The sequence below is a fragment of the Alosa sapidissima genome, chromosome 22 (genome assembly GCF_018492685.1).
Source record: "Alosa sapidissima isolate fAloSap1 chromosome 22, fAloSap1.pri, whole genome shotgun sequence".
In the NCBI taxonomy this organism is placed as follows: domain Eukaryota; kingdom Metazoa; phylum Chordata; class Actinopteri; order Clupeiformes; family Clupeidae; genus Alosa; species Alosa sapidissima.
The window spans coordinates 21,858,164-21,878,604 of record NC_055978.1 but is presented as its reverse complement, the minus strand read 5'-3'; the positions used below and the strand labels follow the sequence as shown (position 1 = coordinate 21,878,604).

The 20,441-nt window shown below is 44.3% G+C and overlaps 1 protein-coding gene across 2 annotated transcripts in view; it reads left to right on the top strand.

The window, feature by feature from the left end:
- Positions 1-20,441, top strand: part of large1 (LARGE xylosyl- and glucuronyltransferase 1) — a 63,922-nt gene that overhangs the window by 22,554 nt on the left and 20,927 nt on the right. For both annotated transcript variants that reach the window (XM_042079102.1, XM_042079103.1), the window contains 4 exons: positions 1,995-2,314; positions 4,993-5,075; positions 11,494-11,617; positions 11,875-12,046. In XM_042079102.1, coding sequence (XP_041935036.1) covers positions 1,995-2,314; positions 4,993-5,075; positions 11,494-11,617; positions 11,875-12,046 — 699 coding nt within the window. The remainder of the gene's footprint in view (positions 1-1,994; positions 2,315-4,992; positions 5,076-11,493; positions 11,618-11,874; positions 12,047-20,441) is intronic.

Here is a 20,441-nt window from a genome sequence, read left to right as displayed (position 1 = left end):
GTCCGAAGTCCTGGCGGGTCTCACATTTTTTTTCCTGCCTCCATCTCTCTCTTATTATTTTTTTTTTTCCATTCTTCACATCTCACCTGGGCAGAAACTGCAGGCAGATAGCACCATGGGGTCTTGGTGTGTGTGTGTGTGTGTGTGTGTGTGTGTGTGTGTGTGTGTGTGTGTGTTTTTCTGTGGCCGGGGTGAGTGATGTCAGTATCATGGAGACCCATCCATTTCCTGGCTCTGATCAATACCAGCAATAACAGAACCGGCACTCTTTGCTTTTCTTGCTGTTGTTCGTGAATGTGTGCGTTTTCTTGTGTGGGACTCATAGGTGTGTGTCTGTGTGAGAGAGAGTGCATGTAGGTACAAGTCTGTGTGTGTGTGTGAGAGAGAGAGAGTTTGTGTGTGTATATCTACATCTGTGTGTATCTGTTTACATACAGGTATGCGTGTGTGTGTGTGTGTGTGCGTGTGTGTATGCGTGCGCATGTGTGTCTAAACATATGCATGGTGTTGTGCATTGACCCAGAGCCAACCCCTTGTGTCAGAAGCTGCAGAAGGAACTATCACTTTCTCTCTCTCTCTCTTTTTTTATCCTTTCACTCTCTTCAACCTTCACTTCCTTCCTTCCTTCCTTCCTTCCTTTTCATCCACCATCTCTTTCCTTTCTTCTCCTCCTCTATGTTCACTCCTCCTCCTCTTTTCAGCTTTTTCAGTAGGGAGAGAGGAAATTGACTCACTCTCTAAATTAGAGCTTGTAAATCTTTTTGGCAGCGTGGCTACTGATTGAGCGATTACCAGACTGCAAGGGCATGGAAGGGACTCTGTTGGCCCATCAGACAGTTGTTAAAAGTCTACTGGCAGATGTTTTTTCACTCTCACTCTCTCTACAGTAGGGTAGTGGGGCTCGTCAACTCATCAGTGAGTGACTGGCAGCGTAACTCATTAGCCATCAGAGTGCGCTTGCTGAAACTTGGTGACCATGGTGCTGGCGGTGGTGTATGTGTGTGTGCGCATTCGTGTGTGTGTGTGTGTGTGGAGGATGTGAGGGACTCGTTATTGGTCCTGATGTTGCCAATATGACTCATGCTGAACATGGAGGACTAATAAAAGGCATGAGCAAGTTTCTCTCTCTCTTCCTCTCTCTCTCTCTCTCTCTCTCTCTTCCTCTCTTCTCTGTCTATTTTCCTCTCTTCTTTCTCTCCTCTCTCTCTTTCACACACACACACACACTCGTGTTCACTCACATTTTCTCCAACCCTCTCTTTCTTGCTCCATATTCTCTCTATCTCTCTCTCCCTTATTAATGTTGTTAGCACAGCATTTTCACTGGCTCTGGTGCCGCGTGCACACTAAAGAGGCCCATCTCCACTCTCGCCATGCAAAAAGATTCAGTTTTTGATTGCCGTTGTCTTTTTCAATTAGCCCAGAGAGCCTGCGTGTGGTTCACAGTGCGTGCCACCGCCTGTGCAATTTATGCCACAGCTCTCGCCTCTTATTAGACAGGGCCTCTCCAACCCTTTTAAAAACAGACGTGGCACTTTGGGTGTGATGGTGTGCAGGGCTTATGCTCCTATGAAAGGCAGTTGTGATGTCTGTCTCTCACTTCCTTTCTCTGATTTGTTTAGAGATTTTGAGGGGCTGTTATTTCCACACAAACCTCTCTGTTTTTAGGCATTCTTCAGTCTTATTTATGCAACAGCAGCGCGAACAGATTTCTTCCATATTATGCTGGCTGAATTAGCCTGTCTGCTAATGCTGTTGTGGACAGGCTAAATGTGGTTGATTTGACTATTATGGCAATGCCTGGTCAATTACTGGACAAAGCCAAGAGGGCCACCATGACTGTTTTGGATATTCAGGCCATTTAGTACATCACACTCTTACTCATTACATCTGACTATGAATGTGCAAAATGTGCAGTTTTTTTTTGTTCTGAATTGTCATCTCACTTGGAATTCATTTAGATTTCTTTCTGTCTTTGGCTCCTCCCTCTCTAGTGAGGCACCTCCCTCTGTCGCCCCTGGAGCCCCAGTCCTCCCCTCTGATTGGTGGAGGCGGGGAGCGGCAGGCGTTGGAGCTGCGCGTGCGCGAGGTGGAGGAGGAGAACCGCGCCCTGAGGAGGGAGCTCAGCCAGCCTCCCCACAGCCCCTCCCACCCGCACCAAACGGGCCACCATGGCAACCGTTCGACCACACACTCCAACGAGGAAGGCACGGGCGACAACGAGAACCAGCGGGCCGCCGCGGCTGCTGCTGCTGCCGCCGGCGGCAGCAACGGTTCGGAGTGCGCGCAGCAACCTGTGGTTGATAAGTGTGAGGTGAGAATACACACTCAAATGCACGCACACACACATACACACACCAGGACCTAAACCTGAAACAAAACCGTTCAAAACCTTAACTCCACTTAAGTGAAACACAGAATATTTACCCCCACGACATCACAAAAGAGTGCACTGTTACCCATGAACCCATGTTACACATTCCAGCCTCAGTACTCTGCTGAATCTATACACCATTTAATCAATGTTTTTTTCACTTTCACTTCAAATTATCTAACTGTACATGACCTACAAGAGCAGCTCTCAAATCACATCTTCAAACAGACAAGAAGGAAAATGAAAACTACTAAGAGGTGCTTAATACATCTTATCGAGCATTATGTAACGGCCATAACAAGTGCCATTTCCTTGCCCTGTTCTGCTTGTCCTGTTATGGAGCACAGAAGGGGATCTGCATTGTAGCATATTGGTGCTGCGAGAGGATGGGGCACCAGCTAATCAGGTCAAGGTCTGGCCTTATTAAAACTCCTTTGTGACTTCCATTAGCATGCTCTGCCGACCTAATTACTATGTCAGTGTGCAAATTAAATGTTAACTCTTTATGGTCCGATCTTCTCTCGCATGCTCTTGCACGAAGAACCAAAGAATGGCCATATAGACCCTTTCAAGAGAGTTCCATTATCAGCATCATAGTTGGCCCCACAAGACTTTCTTTTTTAACATTCCATATGTTATCTTAATGCAGAGGAAGTAGATTGGGGCCCAAATAGAACGTTCAAGCATTGTTTTTGTTGTTATTGTTGAAAGGGTCTATACCCTGCTTTTCTACTATTTTATTGATCATCTGAGGTGTTGTGCTGCTGATGGCACAAAGCTTTTGTGAGTGTGACTGTAATGCTAATATGTCCATGAATTTTTGAACTAGCGTTAAGATATAAGCTTCAGATTTTCAGTGGCCTGACCATTTGTTTTTATGGCCACTTTTTGAAGAAATATTCTCCCCAACTCGCTCATCCCTCGTATAGTTTTTATGTGCCCAGATGTTGGCTGTGGGGAATAGATTTCATAGCCGCCATTAGGACACAAACAAGCAGCTTTTTAGAGGAGCCCCATCTTTCAAAGCAAACCCCCCCTTCCTGCTCCCCCCCCCCCTTCTCTCCTCTTTTCTCCCCCCTCTTCCCTCTCCATCTCTTCCTCTCTCATGCCGGTTACCTCTAATCTCTCCAGTCTGATGCTCCAGTGACCACACAGCCCACTCTTATGAAATCAATACGGGGTGTGATTGAATGGCAGACCCAGAACCCAACCCCCCCCCCCCCCCCACACACTCCATGGATTGGCAAGATCAACCCCGTTTGGGGGCTAGCATGAGCTTCTCGCAAGGCTGCCCCCATGTCTGGCGCTCTGGAGAAAGGAAGAGACATCCATTTACCACCTTCCATCCTTCTGTGTGTGGTTGTGGGGGATAGGTTTGAAGAGCAGTTGGAGTCCATGGGAAAGACAGGAAATGTTCCATAGCCCTCCCAGTGGTACTGATCCTAGGTCAGAGAATTTGACAAGTGTCAAACAGTGTCTCACAAAGTGTCAATTTGGTCTTCTTACAAAAATAACACCAAAAATTGGCTAACCACAGCTTTCCAACCATTATGCTGATTTGAGAATTTTCAGTCAGACGACACCTGTGGAGTCACTGTGCTCCAGTTCCGTTGCCTCGGGCCCTAGATTGGCACCAGAGTGGCTGGTGCTAGGTTATCTTGACCCCAAGGCACCCTGGGTGTTGTAGGCTGCAGATGAGCAAGACACGCACTGCTGTTAGTCAGATGTGTCTGTCAGCTTTAAGACTGGAGGGCTCTAAGTGCTAGCCTGAGATTATATATCAGTCTACTCTGTTAGAATATAGATGTAATAATGTATTTTTTGTCAAAGATGTGACAAAAGATGTGTGATTTAACCCCGATATTTATTATAATGCCTTTTCAATTTTGTAGATATTTCACTGGACTCCATGATTTTGTGGAGCAGTGTTGGATCAGTCCAACAGGAAGTTGGTGTTGCATTGGTTTATTTAGCCTGAAGTGAAAGTCATTCACTCTGTGCTAATCCTGAAAAGCCCCGGTGCTCAAAGGCCAGAACTACAATGTGTTACTCAATAGGTTTGAGAGCTAGTTAAGTGTAAAGGAATTATTATTATCATTGTATAACCATTTGTGTACGCAGAAATGTTGTTGTGCTGAGTTCTAAGAACAGAGAGTTCAAGTTAAGTGTGCACCCGGACTGAACCCTGTCTGTGTCTGTGTGTGGGTGAGAAAAGAGGAAGTCACCATGACGTGTTATGTCTTGCTTCCTATTTTCTGTCTGCATCTGTACAATAAAAGACACAGCTTTTGGGCTGCAGGGTCAGAGACTGATGGTGAAGGGTATCATACCTTTCACTAGCACACTCTCCTCGTGGTACCAGAGTATTGTGGGCAAACCCATACTACGTGTTGTGGTTCTTGTGTCTATGTGTTGGGGTAAATTCCGTGACGTTAAGTTACTGGGAGTTTTAAGTATCCCCATCTGTCTTTCTCTCTGTCTCGCCTTCTTCTCGCATCCTTCCCTTCCTCCTCTCTTGTCCTAATTTTCACCCTCTCTGATGATCTCATTTTCTCTCTCACTCTCTTTTTCCCTCTCTCTCTCTAATGCTTTCTCTCTTTCTCTCTCTCTCTCTGCAGACAATCCATGTGGCTATCGTGTGTGCGGGCTACAATGCTAGCAGGGACGTGGTGACGCTGGTCAAGTCGGTCCTGTTCCACCGGTAGGTTGTGTTTTTTTTTTTCTAACACATAATGATTGGTTCATTGACTCACTGTGCCAGTGATGATGTCTTACGTAGTTCATTCCACAGTCTGGTGTTTATTATTTCATTGATGAGCAAATTTATGGAGACAATGTCAGCTGAATGTGTCCTAGGAACATTTCAGGCATTCTGACCAATCGGAACTGTAAGATTTTCTTTTAGGGATGGGGCATTTCTGTCCATCACACAGAAGTTAGTACTTCACATCACTTAGCAACGAGTGAACTTTTGTTTCAGGTAATTATTATGGAACAAATTATTGTGGTCTAAGTGTGTTGGTTGCTTTGTCACTGGCACTTTGTTATTGTTCATGTGATCCCCGCCTATCTCTTTCACTTTATTTTACTCCCGTCTAGAGAGAGGGCGAGAGAGAGAGAGCGAGAGAGAGAGAAGGTGAGGGAGCGAGAGAGCAAGAGAGAGAGCGACAGAGAGAGAGAAAGCTGTGCCACGCTGTTGTCCTTCTCTCCAATCTGAATATGCGGATCTCATGCCAGCCGCCTACTCCCTGTTGCCAGGCAACACCACCCCTATGAACTCTTGTGTTAAAATGGCCCTTAGCCCTCTCTCCCTCTTCAGTCCCATGCTCACCAGCCTCTGTTCCTTGTGCCCCTCGACATCCAAAAAAGAAAGGGATAGAGAGAGAGGGGGGGAGAGCAGGGGAAGTGTGAGAGAGTGAACATCGGGAAGACAGCGCAAAGATATTGGCTGACATCAACGGAGGCAATTTTAACTTTGTCGGCTGAACAGACAACGGAGATTGATAAAATGCAAGCCACTCAGTTCTTTGCCCGCCATTTCCTTCATGGCCCTTTCATTTGCAGTCTGCAATAAAAAAAAAAATATATATCTGACACTCTGCACTCCCGAATCTCAGATTTGCAGCCACTCACAAAATTTCATTAAACAGTAATGCATTCATTTTGGTCAAACATGAACCATTACCCCCATAAACAGTTTATGCCTTTATGAACAGTGTAATAAATAGTTTATTACTCAGGTAATTACATGTGGCAGAAGATTTAGAGTGCGATAATGAGTCTAGATAATGAGCACGTAAGGACTGAAGCCCTTGATTAGTTGGCAAACTATTTCAGTGCTCAATAATGATTTCAATTTAGCAATTAGGAAACGAAGCGGACATAATGCTGACAGCCAAGCTTCAGAGAGTCTGTGTGCTTTTCCCAAATGAAACTTGGTGTGGAGAAAAGAGACCCTGCATGAGGCTACACTGTAATTTACTACAGCGTTATGCTGATACATGTATATGCTCTTTGTTTCACATGCAGTATATGTACAAAGGAAGGCATAATGCACACAGATTGCACTCTGATGTTTGTTTTCCCTTTTCCCCCTCACAAACTGAAACACTCTTTGTCTCTCTCTCTCTCCCTATTTCTTTCACTTTTGCTGTCTCTCTTTCACTCTCTCACTCACACACACACTCACAGTCAAATTAAATACCTTAAAAACCCACCTATACATATCTGAATAGGTAGAACGGTGCTGATTTTTTATAAGAGCCCTTGAAAGAAAAGAAAAACAGAACAACGAGCAAAAAAAGCAAAAAACAAAGAAACAAGCAGGCAAGAAACACTGCACTGAAATACTCTTTCTCTCTTTATCTCTCTCCCTTTTTCTTTCACTTTCTCTCTCTCGCTCTCTCTCTCTCTCTTTGACTCTCTCTCTTTCTGTCTCACACACACACACACACACACACACACACACACACACACACACACTCAGTCAAAATAAATACCTTAAAAACCCACCTATAAATATCTGAATAGGTAGAACGGTGCTGATTTCTAATAAGAGCCCTTAAAAAAAAAAAAAAAAATAGAACAACAAGCAAAAAAACAAAACAAAGAAACAAGCAAACACTGCTCAAGCGCCCTGCTAGGAGGCCGAGGCTGTGGGCTATGTGTGAGAAATACCTCTGCTTGCACATTTCAAGTGCTTTGGTTGGGCTCTGTTTCCTGTCGCCAAATGAGTGCCAACCCAACAGGTAAGAGGGTGCTGACATTATTAGTACAACGTACAAGGCGCTTTCCCTTCTTCACCTGATTACCCAATGTGCACTGCGCCCTGGATGACTCACGACGGAGTGACCTATCCCTATGGTAACTGTCTCCTAGCTGCGTGGGTAATGATAACTGGCCCCAGGGTTCGGTATAATCAAATATTTCCCAGAATGTTTTGTCCTCTGTGCAATGCAACATCTTTGAGGAAGGCAAAACCGGTTTCTTTTACCTTTTATTTTCATGTGAAAATATGGGTCTAAGAGTCGCTGCTTGTTGTCTGATTGAAGTGAAACGTGCCTGTATATACAACAGTGAAGTTCACCTGAAGCTTGTGTTCTTTTTTCGTACCGGTATTTCAGATGTGTGTGTCACTTGCTTTGGGATATCTGGAGTAAAATGAGTTTAGACTTTCTGGTTCTTCTGTTTAAAAGCTGTGTCCTTGGTAGAGCCTCTTGGCTGAACTTTGCACTTCTCTTTCCCTGATCAAAAGAAAAGACACATTGATGATTTGTACTGATAATGGGTGACCTAGGAAGGTGTAAAGAGAAATGATTGAAGTGGAGTATTGAAGAACCTTTGGTATAAAGCATGAATGTTTCTAATCTTCTTGGTGTTAGGAAAGAGGGTGATTAACCATTTCATGTTGAGTGTTGCAGGTAATCATTATATTGTAACTTAAAGCTAGACAAGTATGGTTTTTGTATGTTTTGTTTGTTATAGCCAACATACTGTACATCCATCATTTCACAAGGTTAGCTTTATTTGTACCAATTGTACTGGTATTTGCAAAGCAAGTCTTTTTGCAGTTTTAGACAAAAAAAACTCTATAATGCCTCTTTAATCCCCACAATCAGTTCTTTATTGCTGCCTTTATTGCCGTGTGCATGTGTCAGTTATATTCAGCTTGTTTGATTCCATTGTGGAGTGAGCCTGAAAGCGGTCTCAGGCCTCCTTTGTTGGTGTGCACCTGCAGCTGCTCAAACAAAATGGAGTCTTAATTACCGCCACAAGATAGGGAAACAAACCAGAGCTAAATGGAAGGTGGTGGTGGTGGTGGGGGGGGGGGGGGGTACACGTTTGCCAAATTACCTCCCTCTTGAAAAAAAAACAACTAAAAACATGCGGCTAATAGTGATTCTAACACATGGCCTCCTGAACACGAGTTCCCATTTAAAATGGGGAGTGCTCAGGTTGTTCTCCTAGAGAGAAAGAGAGTGTGTGTGTGAGAGAGAGAGAGAGAGCCAGGGCAGACGGTGACAGCAGGTTTAAATAAGACATCTCTGGTGTTGCAGAACTGCAATCTCGGGGCCAATTACCGCAGCCTATTGCTTTTCTTTGGTCGAGTCGGCACAGGGCCTCTTTGTCACTGTACGCGCACGGCTCTCTGTAAGGCCCACCGGTCTGTCTCTATCTGTACAGGGCTTCTGAGAGCAGGAGACATGACCCAGAAGGTCAACTCCACTCTCGCTTCAGGTGGGAAATGTCTAGACCCATGTAAACCTGCTGTTTTTCTTGTGCCTGTGACCTGTTCCTATCACAACATCTGTGCGTGTTTGTGTCGCTTGTGCCCGAGGTGGAGAGGGGAATGTGTCGTGGCGAGCTGGAGGTGAAGTGTGAAGTAAGGTTAAGGTGCTCGCATCATGCTGAGAGATGGTGGTTGAGCGGGGGGGTGAAGCTGCCATACTAACAAGGGCTGTTGGAGTTTTGTGTGTGTTTTCTGTACACAAAGAGTGGGAGGTCAGCCATACTAACCAGGAAATGGTTTTGCCCAAAATAACCAGGAAATGGTTTTGCCCAAACTAACCAGGAAATATGTTTACCCAGCGGAAGATTATGCATTGTCCTTAGTTTGCACAATCAGTTTAAAGGAAGACATACAGTAAAGGGAGACTTGGTAAATGAGAGAGACAGAGAGAAAGAGATAGAGAAAAAGAAAGCGATGTGACAGGAAAAAGGGAACACAAAAGGATGTGGGTGAGACGAGAATTTTCAAGCTCATTAAACTAATGACTAGAGATTGAGCCTCTGGCCAAATTTGCATCAGTTTGCCCTGATAACAGTGAGGGGTTGTGAAGCCTCTCTGCTGGGTGCCTTGTACCTGGGGCACCATAGTAACATCTCTGCACAGGCACAGAGGCTCATCTCCAACCTTACTGGAAATCCCAAACAGACAACCCATGCGATGGGAATCAAACATGGTGAGCCAGCCGTAAGATCAGTTCAGCAAGGTGCAGGTTTACTGTCTTCGATGTTAGATGATTGTGTGTCGTCGTACATGTTGATGTGTACCCTGGAGGTACTATAAAGAACTGGAGAGAGGGAGTAAGTACCACACCCATTCATTTCAATGGTAGGCTAGCTACATGCTAGGCTAGCTACTCCAGCCAAAAAAAGTTTGAAATTCACCGCAGTCATGCTTTTCAAAATGGTGTTTCACGGGGCTCATTTCTGGCACCATTTAGAGTTCACCAATTAGGAGCCACCTTACAGATGGAGACAACGTAAAGTACATTGGTCCCTCAGTAGTGACACACACACACACACACACGGATAAATAGCATAATGGTGTACAGTGTGTACCCAGTAGTATGCATAATCCTATAGTGTGACAGAAAGGTGGAGAGAGCTTGGTGTGTGGGTGTGGGTGCGTGTGTGTGTGTGCACACGACAGGGTGCTGAGCCATTGTGAGCAGACGGGAGGCCCTCGGCAGTGCTAATTGCACTTTAAAGAGAGCGTCCAGGGCCCTCTGTGGTTTGTGACTGCCAGAGGTGGTTGCAACGCGGCAAGAACAAGAGCTGCGACTCCTTTCACTTTGTTCCGAGGACGAGGAAGAGGAGGAGGAGGTGACACAGCGCATCTCCGTGGCTCTTGTGTTTGGCTCGGGGACGGGTCAGAACATGATGAGTCATCGCTCTCTGTCCCCGTGGAGAGCTGACTGCTGACAGCAGTGTGGGTGTTTACAGTACAATATCAGCCGTACAGTCCTCCTTTTTCTCTTTGTCAGCTTGTTTTGGACGCCCTACAGGCAACAACGCTGCACATCAAGGAAGGAAAAATGTGCAGATCTACATTTCTACAGTGCTGCTTTGAAAGGTGTGATCTTTGTAATACCACGCATCCCATGCATTATGTATCAGCAAAATAGAGCGTGTGATAATACAAATATATGGCCATAATACCAAGGTAGTTTCAGCCTACTACCTGAGATGGTTAAAAGTCTCCAATAGAAATTTCCACAAGTATGGCCATAACATTAGGAACGTTCCACCCAAATGGACCAGTTGATATGGAATTAAACTATATATATATATATATATATATATATATATATATATATATATATATATATATATATATATATATATATATATATATAAATATAAATACTACACACTTCTGCATGTGTTGTCAAACCCCCTGAATGCCCCCCTCTAATTGACGAGCTGGCGTTCAAAGTGTAATTACCTGCCCGCTCACCCTTTTCAGCACATAACTAACGTGCCTCTTCCTACAAAGCAGAACAGCTTCTATACAGCAGCTTTTCATATTCGTTCTCATATTCGTTCCTTCTCAAACCACACAAAGGCCAGAGAACTGGATTTCAAGCTGTTTCAGGTCAGGAAATAGAAAATGTAATGTTTAAAAAAAGGGAGACAAAAACCCCTGTCCTGCTTTGCCCTCAGTGTACTTCCGCACTGTGTTCTTTTCCCTCTGAAGGTGAGCTGTTTTCAAGGACGGCCTCACATGCCTTTCGGCTATTTTCTTTTTTAAAAAATTGTTAAAAAATAGCTTAGTTTTGCTGTAAAACAGCAATTTAATTTGTTTGTTTGTGTGAGGTCACATGACTGCATACATTTGTTAGTGAACTACTGTAGGAACGCCACTGATTTCCTGTCCTATACCATATACCTTTGAGTACTCTGTGTGTGAGTAGATGTGTGAGTAGTAGAAAGTAAACTTTTTAGAAATTGAGACACTGATGATGTGCTAGGCCCGAAACGTGCCTATTTTTGTTTCTCGTGGCCTGTAATGCTGGTTCTGCACTCGGAATACAATTTTGAACATCTTTCAGCCACTGAGGGTGGTCTCTACTTTCTACTACTTGACTGAACTTTATTTTGGAGTTACGCACCAGGCGAAACAAAACGATCAGATGAAAGGCGCAGATGCCACCTCTACCTAGTGGATGTGTGAGAACATGTGACCATATGTGCATACATATGTTTGAAATAACCAGGGCAGATGCTCTGGAAGCCACTGATGTGCTGTCGTTTGCTGTGTGTTTGTGTCCATGCTGGAAAGACCCAGAGTAGCCACTGATGTCCTGTCGTGTGTGTGTTTGCCCGTGTGACAGGCGCAACCCGCTGCACTTCCACTTCATCACGGACTCCATCGCCCAGCGCATCCTGGCCTCCCTCTTCCACACCTGGATGGTGCCGGCCGTGCGGGTGGACTTCTACGACGCCGATGAGCTGAAGGTGAGGGCAGTTTTTGGGAGGGATCACTGTAGGGTAGAATTGAAAATGAAAAACAATAGGTGGTTGTGAAGAATATCTTTGAATTTATCATGATCTTCAGCCCACTTACCCCCCGCCTCACTTTCTCTCTCTCTCAATCTCTCTCTCCCTCTTTGCCTCTCATTCTCTCCCCCCTCTTTCTCTCTCTCTCTCTCTCTCTCTCTCTCTCTCTCTCTCTCTCTCTCTTTCTCTATCCCTCTTTTTCCCTCCCACTCCAGTCTGAAGTGTCCTGGATCCCCAACAAGCACTACTCGGGCATCTATGGGCTCATGAAGCTGGTGCTGACCAAAGCGCTGCCCTCAGACCTCAAGAAGGTCATCGTGCTCGACACTGACATCACCTTCGCCACCGACATCGCCGAGCTTTGGGCCGTCTTTCACAAGTTCAAAGGTACATTTTCTCCGTCAGGCAAATCAGAATGACAACAACCAGTAGCACAGATAGCTTTTAAATCACACTAACCATTCAGAACACATGTCAGCTTGATTACAGTAGATTGATCTTTAACTCTGCTGTGAACAATACCGGTAGGAAATGCAAAGTGTTTTGCTTACAACAAGCTGTGTGTAATGGCTTCTCATTGGATTTGCTCAAGCACATACCTCTTACTTTGCTCGACGAGGGAGGGAGTCATAGAGAACGAGCGTTTGGGTCAATTGGGGGATGAGTTATACTCACTTCCTCAGAACTGTGGCAGAGTCCTTTGAGGCGTCTTCAAGTGTGCCGCTTCCTCCTCTAAGTGTTCTGTCAAGACTCGTTTGCTGATGCCTCTGATTCAGCCGAGCGCGGTTATGAGAGCGAATCAATCAGGTAGTGTGGGGTCTGTGTCTATTAATATCTGTTGTTTCACTACAATAGGCATCACTGTTCTGTAATGTTTTCTTCTCTTCCCTTGTCTTCTCTCTCTTTCTCATTTTCTTCTCTTTCTCTCATCTCTCTCTTTTTTTTTCCTCTTCTCTGCATCTTTGCGCCTTTCTATCTCCCTGTTCCTTTTCTGTTGTTTGTCGACTGGCTGGCTGGCTGGCTGGATGGATGGATGGGTGGGTGGGTGTTGGGTCAGGGGACTGGATCAATCTTAATTAGAAGATCATTCCTCGGGAGCCTGGTTGCCACTGTTCACCACTCACGCCCACTCACCCAGCCCTCACGCTCTCCCTCCCTCCCTCAAGGTGAACCCAGAGGCAGTCCCCATTAGCCTGCTCAACACGCAGCTTTGCCCTCAATCATTACCTCCCTATCAACCACTCGCTCGCACTCGATGCTCTATGGTCTACAGCAGCCATCACCAAATGGCGGACCGCGGTCCGAGTCCGGACCGTGACGTGATCCTATCTGGACCCAGACCATAATAGCCTAATTTAGATTTTCACGTAAGATTTCAAAGCTGCGCTAAATGTTTCGTTGGTTAGGATAACAGCATTTACTTCAGGAGCTTCTGTGAATTCTGATAAAGTCAAGTCAGTGAGTAAAGTAGCCTACTATGGGGAAGAGACTGATAGCCTGAAACGAGCGAGGAGAGGAGACGGGACGAGAAACAATCAGATGGATATCTAAGTTAACGATAAGCAAGTTATTTTCAAATCATCGATTGCTCAAAGAGGAGAAAGCTAGACAGCGAGAACAGAGCTTTATATAACGATACGGGGGCAATACCACACAAAACTGTCATGTCCATGACGCCAACTAAATATGGATGTGACAGTTTTGCGCGGAATTGCCCTGGACCTCTTCTATATATTCTGAGACAGGCGATTTTAAGCGCCAATTTGAAGCACCTCTACTAGACAAAGCATATATTTTGAGCAAGCATAGGGTAGGCTAGGCCCATTCAACAGTGAACTGAGACCACAGAATATTTTACGATTTAAGAAGGCAATATGATTGATCCACCACAATCTAGTTAAGCCTACATGCATTCACTGCCCAACAACGTGATGTTCCTGGGTTTCCAGGATTTCGGGTCAACATAAAAAAAAATTAATGGGTTCAAGGAACCAGCTGTGGAATATCCATCCTTGTCTCAGCTCAAATTTTATTTTAAGTTCACGTTAAGATCTTAAAAATAGCCAAGGCTACTCAGTTTTTCTCCCCAATTAGGCTACTCTTATCTTGCCTTATTTCTCCTCATTACAGTGCATGAAAATGCACTGTACTGTTCTTCCTAGGCTTCTTCTTCTTATTCTTCTTCTTCTAACGCATTTAATGCAGCTTCAACCGTTTAACTTAGAAACTTCATTCAAACTATGTTACGTAGGTCTTACTTAGGACAAGAGTGCTATGTATTTTTCAGCTTTGTAACTTTTATACTTATTTTATTTTATTTAAACTATTAATTAAAAACTACTCAAAATTTCCCCATTGACTTAACATTGGGCCTTTATGACATCACAACAATTAGAATCCTATGGCAGGTGTTCAGGCCACCTGGATCAACTGCCAGTCTCAGGCTTTAAGCATACAAACTGGCCCTATTAAGACTACACATCCTGTTCAACTGCTTCCTCTGCCAAAAACTGTTTCAAAATAAAAGTCCTCACTACAATATTTCACCAGAGCCCGTCTACGGAGAGCCTGGCCACTCCGTATTAAGTCCCATTGTACCGAATTTTGGTTGCAGTTCCACCAGATTTCCACTGGGGGCGATCGCCATGAGTGCAGAATGAATGGGAGTCAATGGAGCTAGACTGCTAAATTTGTCTCTTTCACCTGATTGTCGTTGACAAATCTCAGATTTGATTATAGTTTGTATAACTTCAACATGGGATATAGGTCAAAAGTTGAATGAACGAGTACTTATGTCCTTTTGATTTCTTACAGTTTGGGTCGTTGTTGCCCATAACACGCTAGCATTGTGCTAATGAGTGACATCATTGACACGTTTGAAAGGCTTTTTAGAACAATTAAGTGACTTTAAAAAATATAATACTCCACCAAGTGTATTTTCTTTGCCTCCCCTTTCGAATACAATATTCAAATTACTTGAAAAAAAATTATATCCCGAGAAAAGTGGATTTTGAGGGGTACAGCTCCATAGACCTCCATGCATTCTGCACTCGTGGACGAGCGCCCTCATGTGGAACCACAGAAGGAACTGCAACCAGTTCAGAAACCGGAAGTTTTCCGAGAGTGGCTGTTCTCCCCTTATTAGACATTATCTGATTTCACTGTTAAACAATTTAACCCTTTAAACTACTGAACTTTTTAACTGTTCAGCCATTGTAACTGTTACTTGTCATCAACTATGACTCCTACCCACTGTAGCTAGTTAGCATGGTTAGCATAGTTAGCATGATGGTATTGCTAACATTGTTAGCATTTTTAACAAAACAGCTAAAAATGATTAGCGAAGTTAGCTAAGTAACATGGTTAGCATAGTTAGCATGCTAGCATGTTAGCATGCTAGTTAGAATAGTTAGCATAACTGCTAAAAATGATTAGCTAAGTTAGCTAAGTCACATGGTTAACATAGTTAGCATGTTAGTTAGCATAGTTAGCATAACTACTAAAATGATTAGCTAGGTTAGCTAAGTCACATGGTTAACATAGTTAGCATGTTAGCATGCTAGTTAGAATAGTTAGCATAACTGCTAAAAATGATTAGCTAAGTTAGCTAAGTCACATGGTTAACATAGTTAGCATGTTAGTTAGCATAGTTAGCATAACTACTAAAATGATTAGCTAGGTTAGCTAAGTCACATGGTTAGCATAGTTAACATTATTATCTTTGTTAACATAGTTAGCATAACTGCTAGCAAACATTAGAGCCATTCCAAGTGTCAGTTATCGTCAACTATCTACCTAAATAATTTAACCATTTAAACTATCCACCTATCTAACTGTTCAGTCATTCCAACTATATTAAACCTCATCTACCTAGCAACCAATATAGTTTGTTTTTACTCTGTATGATATTTTACATCATATTTTTGCATTTTCATGGACTGTATTTCCTTCAGGAAATGCTTTTCTAGTTTCGATTGTTGCCTTATTTTATTTCACATTAAACATTAGGCCTAGGCCTACAATCTTATATTTCTTGAATTTCCCCTTGGGGATCAATAAAGTATCTATCTATCTATCTATCTATCTATCTATCTATCTATCTATCTACAACTAGGCTCCATCCATCCATCCTAATATTATACATACATACATATACATAGCCTAAACATGCACGTTAAACATTATGATGCTACGGACCTTTGCTTGAGGAAATTTTCCGTAACTGGACCTCGCTGAAGATTAATTGAATACCCCTGGTCTACAGTCTATGGTCTACAGTCTGTGCTCTATAATCTATGCTCCATGATCTATGGTCTACAGTCGCTCTATCTATACTCTATGCATAGACCGTAGAGCATAAACCATAGAGCATAGAGCATAGACCATAGATTGTGAGAGTCTATGGTCTATGCTCTGGTCTATGGTCTATGCTCGATGGTCTATGCTCTATGGTCTATGCTTGTGCATCACTCAGGATAAAAGCGTCTCTACCAAAAGAAAAGATGTAAATGGCTGAGCGGGTCAGTTTGTTTTTCCAGCATTAGAAACATATGCGATTGGAAGAAGAACACACACTCCTTTTTTCTGTCTCTCTTTCTCTTCCTCTGGTTTGACAGGTGGAATTCAAAGTGTTGGGTAGAGCAGAACAGCCGTTGAAGTGTTGTGAGCTGGCGGTAGCTCAAAGACTCGGGCTTGTTTTTTTGTTGTGGTTGTAAATGCTCACTGGCGTTCACATTTTCATGTGTACACACACGCACACACACACACATAAACACACGCGCTTATGCAGACCAACATTCAGACAAACATCCAGAAACACATACCACATACATACATACATACACACACACACACACACACACACACACACACACACACACACACACACTCATTCACTCACACACTCACACAAACAAGACTCTGCAGTTGCTTACTGCTGACGGCCCCCTGCTGGGCCCCTTGCTTGCTGTCTGCCTGCCTTTCAAACGCCTGATCTAAGTGTTTACCCCGTTCCCATCATGCAGTGCAGCCCACACAAACATGAGACGCAGGAGGCGAGCGCTGGTGCTGGTGCAGACGTCGTCGTCTGCGGAGCAACTCTCGGCAAGCGATAATGTGTTTGTGTCTGGGCTTGTTTTTGTTTACTTTCGGGTTTAATGCTGAAACTTCTGCAGTCAGATGATGAAACCTTTCCCACCCGAACACATCCTTTGCCCTTCATTTCGTATGTGTGTGTGTGTGTGTGTGTGTGTGTTGTATGCGTGTTTGTGCATAAATTTGTATGTTACTGTCCGTATGCATGGGTTTTTAAACAGGGAAAATCGAGATGGAAAGGGTAATATGTTGAGTAGATCATCTCAGAGTGAATTCATTTAATTAATTTGCTGTACTGATTCAGATACGGATGCTGATGCTCGATAAAAACTCTCTGAGCACTCTGACAGAAATGTTATTTCCTGAAAAAGTCCCCCCCACTAGGGATGTAACGATTACCAGTATAATGGTAAACTGATAAAAATGTTGACGTTGTTGTTGATGTTGTGATAATGGTAAACTGTTGATGTTGTGATAATGGTAAACTGATAAAAATGTTGACGATAACAATTACTGTTTTCATTTCAAATATCATGATTATCACTGTTGATTACCGCGGTGTGGAAACCGTGTGTTTAATCTTTCCCAGCTTCATCCAAACCTGATTTTGACATACAGTAGGCCTGGTACAATGAAACAAAACTGGTACCCTACTGATTCTGTTGTCTAATTGATGGTTTTAACTATGATTCGGATTAGGCTACACCTGATTTTAAAAGGCGGAACATTTTCACCGCAAAATGTGCAGTGTATCATGTAGCCACTCTGCGTCTTTTTATATTCACGTCCACATTAAATCCATTCCACTCACGTTATCAGGAGAATACAGTAGCCTAAAGTTTTATTTTGAACGCTTACTTTGGTCTCTCTCATTAGATCCAAATAACAGAAATAGCAAACTCCAAGTTATGGTAGGGTAAGTTAAGCTATAAGCACATAGCCAATTAAACATAACCAAGAAAAAAGTGAACAGGAAACGTTTTGAAACTATTTCAGCTTGTGTAGGCCTATCAGTGCTTTCTGAACATATTGAACACACTTTTAGAAATACCGTGATAATACCGAAAACCGTGATAATTTTGGTCACTATAACCGTGAGGTTAATTTTTCATACCGTTACATCCCTACCCCCTTCCACACACACACACTTTCACTCTTGATCACCCTCTTCTCCTCTCCTACATCACCTTGTGGCGGTTTAGGGGGGAGTTGTTTTTCTGGTTTGGATACGCCCCACTCCTCTCTCTCTCCTCTCTTCTCTCTCCTCTCCTCTCCTCTCTCTCTATTCCTCAATTCCCTCTGGGTGGTTCCCCATCAAACAAAGCAGTGAGGAGAGGAGAGGAGGCCCCGCGTCTCTGGTCTTTTATTGTTGTTGTTTTCTCTTTTGTTTATTTTGTCTTGACTTTGTTTGTTCACACGCGTGCGACGCCACAAGGGAAGACAGTTAGTTCAAGTAATTAGCTTTGAGCGTGACTTCCTGTTTGCACACCACCGTTCATCTCTCAACCCACCTCCTGTTTTGAATGACTCGAGTGTCAGTGGGGGGTGTGTGGGATTCTCTCTCTCTCTCTCACTCACACTCACACACACACACACACACACACACACACACACAGACAGACAGAGATGGGAGGAGAGGAAGCAAAGGCTGAGTGTGTGTTATTGTGTAGAATATGTGTTGAATGAGTAAATGGTAGGTGGGGGGGGGGGCACTGTCAGGGTGCAGGGAGCTCAGCATGGGGTTGACCTTGTTCATCATCACAGGCTGATGGGAGGTGCTGTGTTGCTGCTCTACATGCAAACTCTCTCTCACACACACGCACATACACACACACACACACACAGTCACACACACACTCACACATACACACAAGAGATATGACAACCCAACCCACACACTCACGCATATACATTCACTCACAGACACACCTATTTAACTCGGCTACACCACTATACACATTCAAACCCACACACACACACACACACAAACCCACACACACACACACACACACACACACAGAGGCACCCAAGGTACCAGGTGGCCCTGGAAACAGCAGTATAGTGAGTTAGCATCGCCTCCTTTTTTGTTCCCTTTCCTTTTTCATTATTCTATCTAACTACAACCCCCCCCCCCACCCCCACTCACACACACGCACACACACCCTCCTACACACACCCAAACACACACACTCTCTCTCTACACACACACAACACTGACCTGATTAATGGGCAGCAGCGGGTCTTGGAGGACGAGCCCGAGACGGGGTGAGGGAGAGAGATAGACTCGGTCATCAGCTTGTGGATGTAAACCTTACCGACCATCTCCCAGTTGTAGCTCTCAGCCCATCAAAGTTTTAGCACCACTGTCAGTAGGGCTGGAGGTGACTGTGGGGTGCTGAATGTTAAAGTGCTACTCGCCGAGCTGTGTGTGTGTGTGTGTGTGTGTGTGTGTGTGTGTGTGTGTGTGTGTGTGTGTGTGTGTGTGTGAGAGGGGAAGAGAAGATAAAAAAACCAGAAAAGTTTGTGGAGGACACATTTTAACAGACTCTGCCTGGCCACAGAGTAGTGTTGTGAATCATGGTGCCATCAGGCACTTTGTGGCCGCCACCAAAGAAGTGTGTGAGAGAGAGAGTGAGAGAGAGAGAGTGGGATTTTTTTTTGTATGGACGGACATCCCTACTGCCTCAGGAACGCAGGAGCTGGAACATTTCAGAGTGGCAAAGTGCCTGCATCATCAGTGTGGCATTGGAGAAAGTTTGACCAGTCTGTACCTAAGTTTGTCAAGTTTAAGATCAATGGACTTCTTGCATTTGTACTTGCAGATGATGTTCTTTGAGTCTGGGTTAGGGTTCGATTTAGTGTTCAAAATATGCAGTGATACATGTTTGCTTGGAAAGTAGACTGTAATATTTTTTAGTTTTGCAAGTAGTATACTCCTGTAATTGGAACACTCAATATTTAAATGTAGCAGGTTTGAAATGGATGGGCAGGAGGGAATTCTGTCTGTGTCGCACCAGAGGCAGACTGCCTTAGTAGTACAGGAGAGTGCTTCTCCTCCCTCCACCCCCGCGCTGCATCCTGAGCCCTGCTTTGCCCTCTGCTCCACACAGCATCCACCACGGGCCTCAGTCACCTCCCCGTCATCTACCCTACTGGCGCCAGCGTGGAGCGAATGATTGATGTGCCGCTGCAATCTTACCTGCAGCGTCTCCTTTGAATCCCCTACCTTCCCTTAATCATAACCCCCGTGTCCTCTTTCCTTCTCATCCTACTCCTCCTCTTCATCTCTTTTCCTCCTCTTCTCTCTCCTCCTCTATTCTCCTCACCTCTCCTCCCTCGATCTTTCTCCTGGCTCTGGTCCTGGGTGCTGTCTCTAGGCGTCGGCTTTTAGTGCAGTCACCGTGAAAGTGTGTGGGTGGTGGGGTAGATAAGAAGAGAAGAGAGAGTGTGTGTGTGTGTGCGCGTGTGTCCGTGTCCATGTCCGTGATGTGTGTGTGTGTGTCTGTATCCGTGTCTGTGTTTCGCACCTCCGAGTATGATGACTGTGTGAGTCCTTGGCTGAATTCCAGGAGTGTGCAAAACATGTGGGCATGTTGAAGAAGGGTCGTGGTCAACGGGAGTTTATCATGGCTGCGCAGAAGTTTACTTACACATTCCCCCTCTTCTCTCTCCCTCTTTCTCTTTCTCT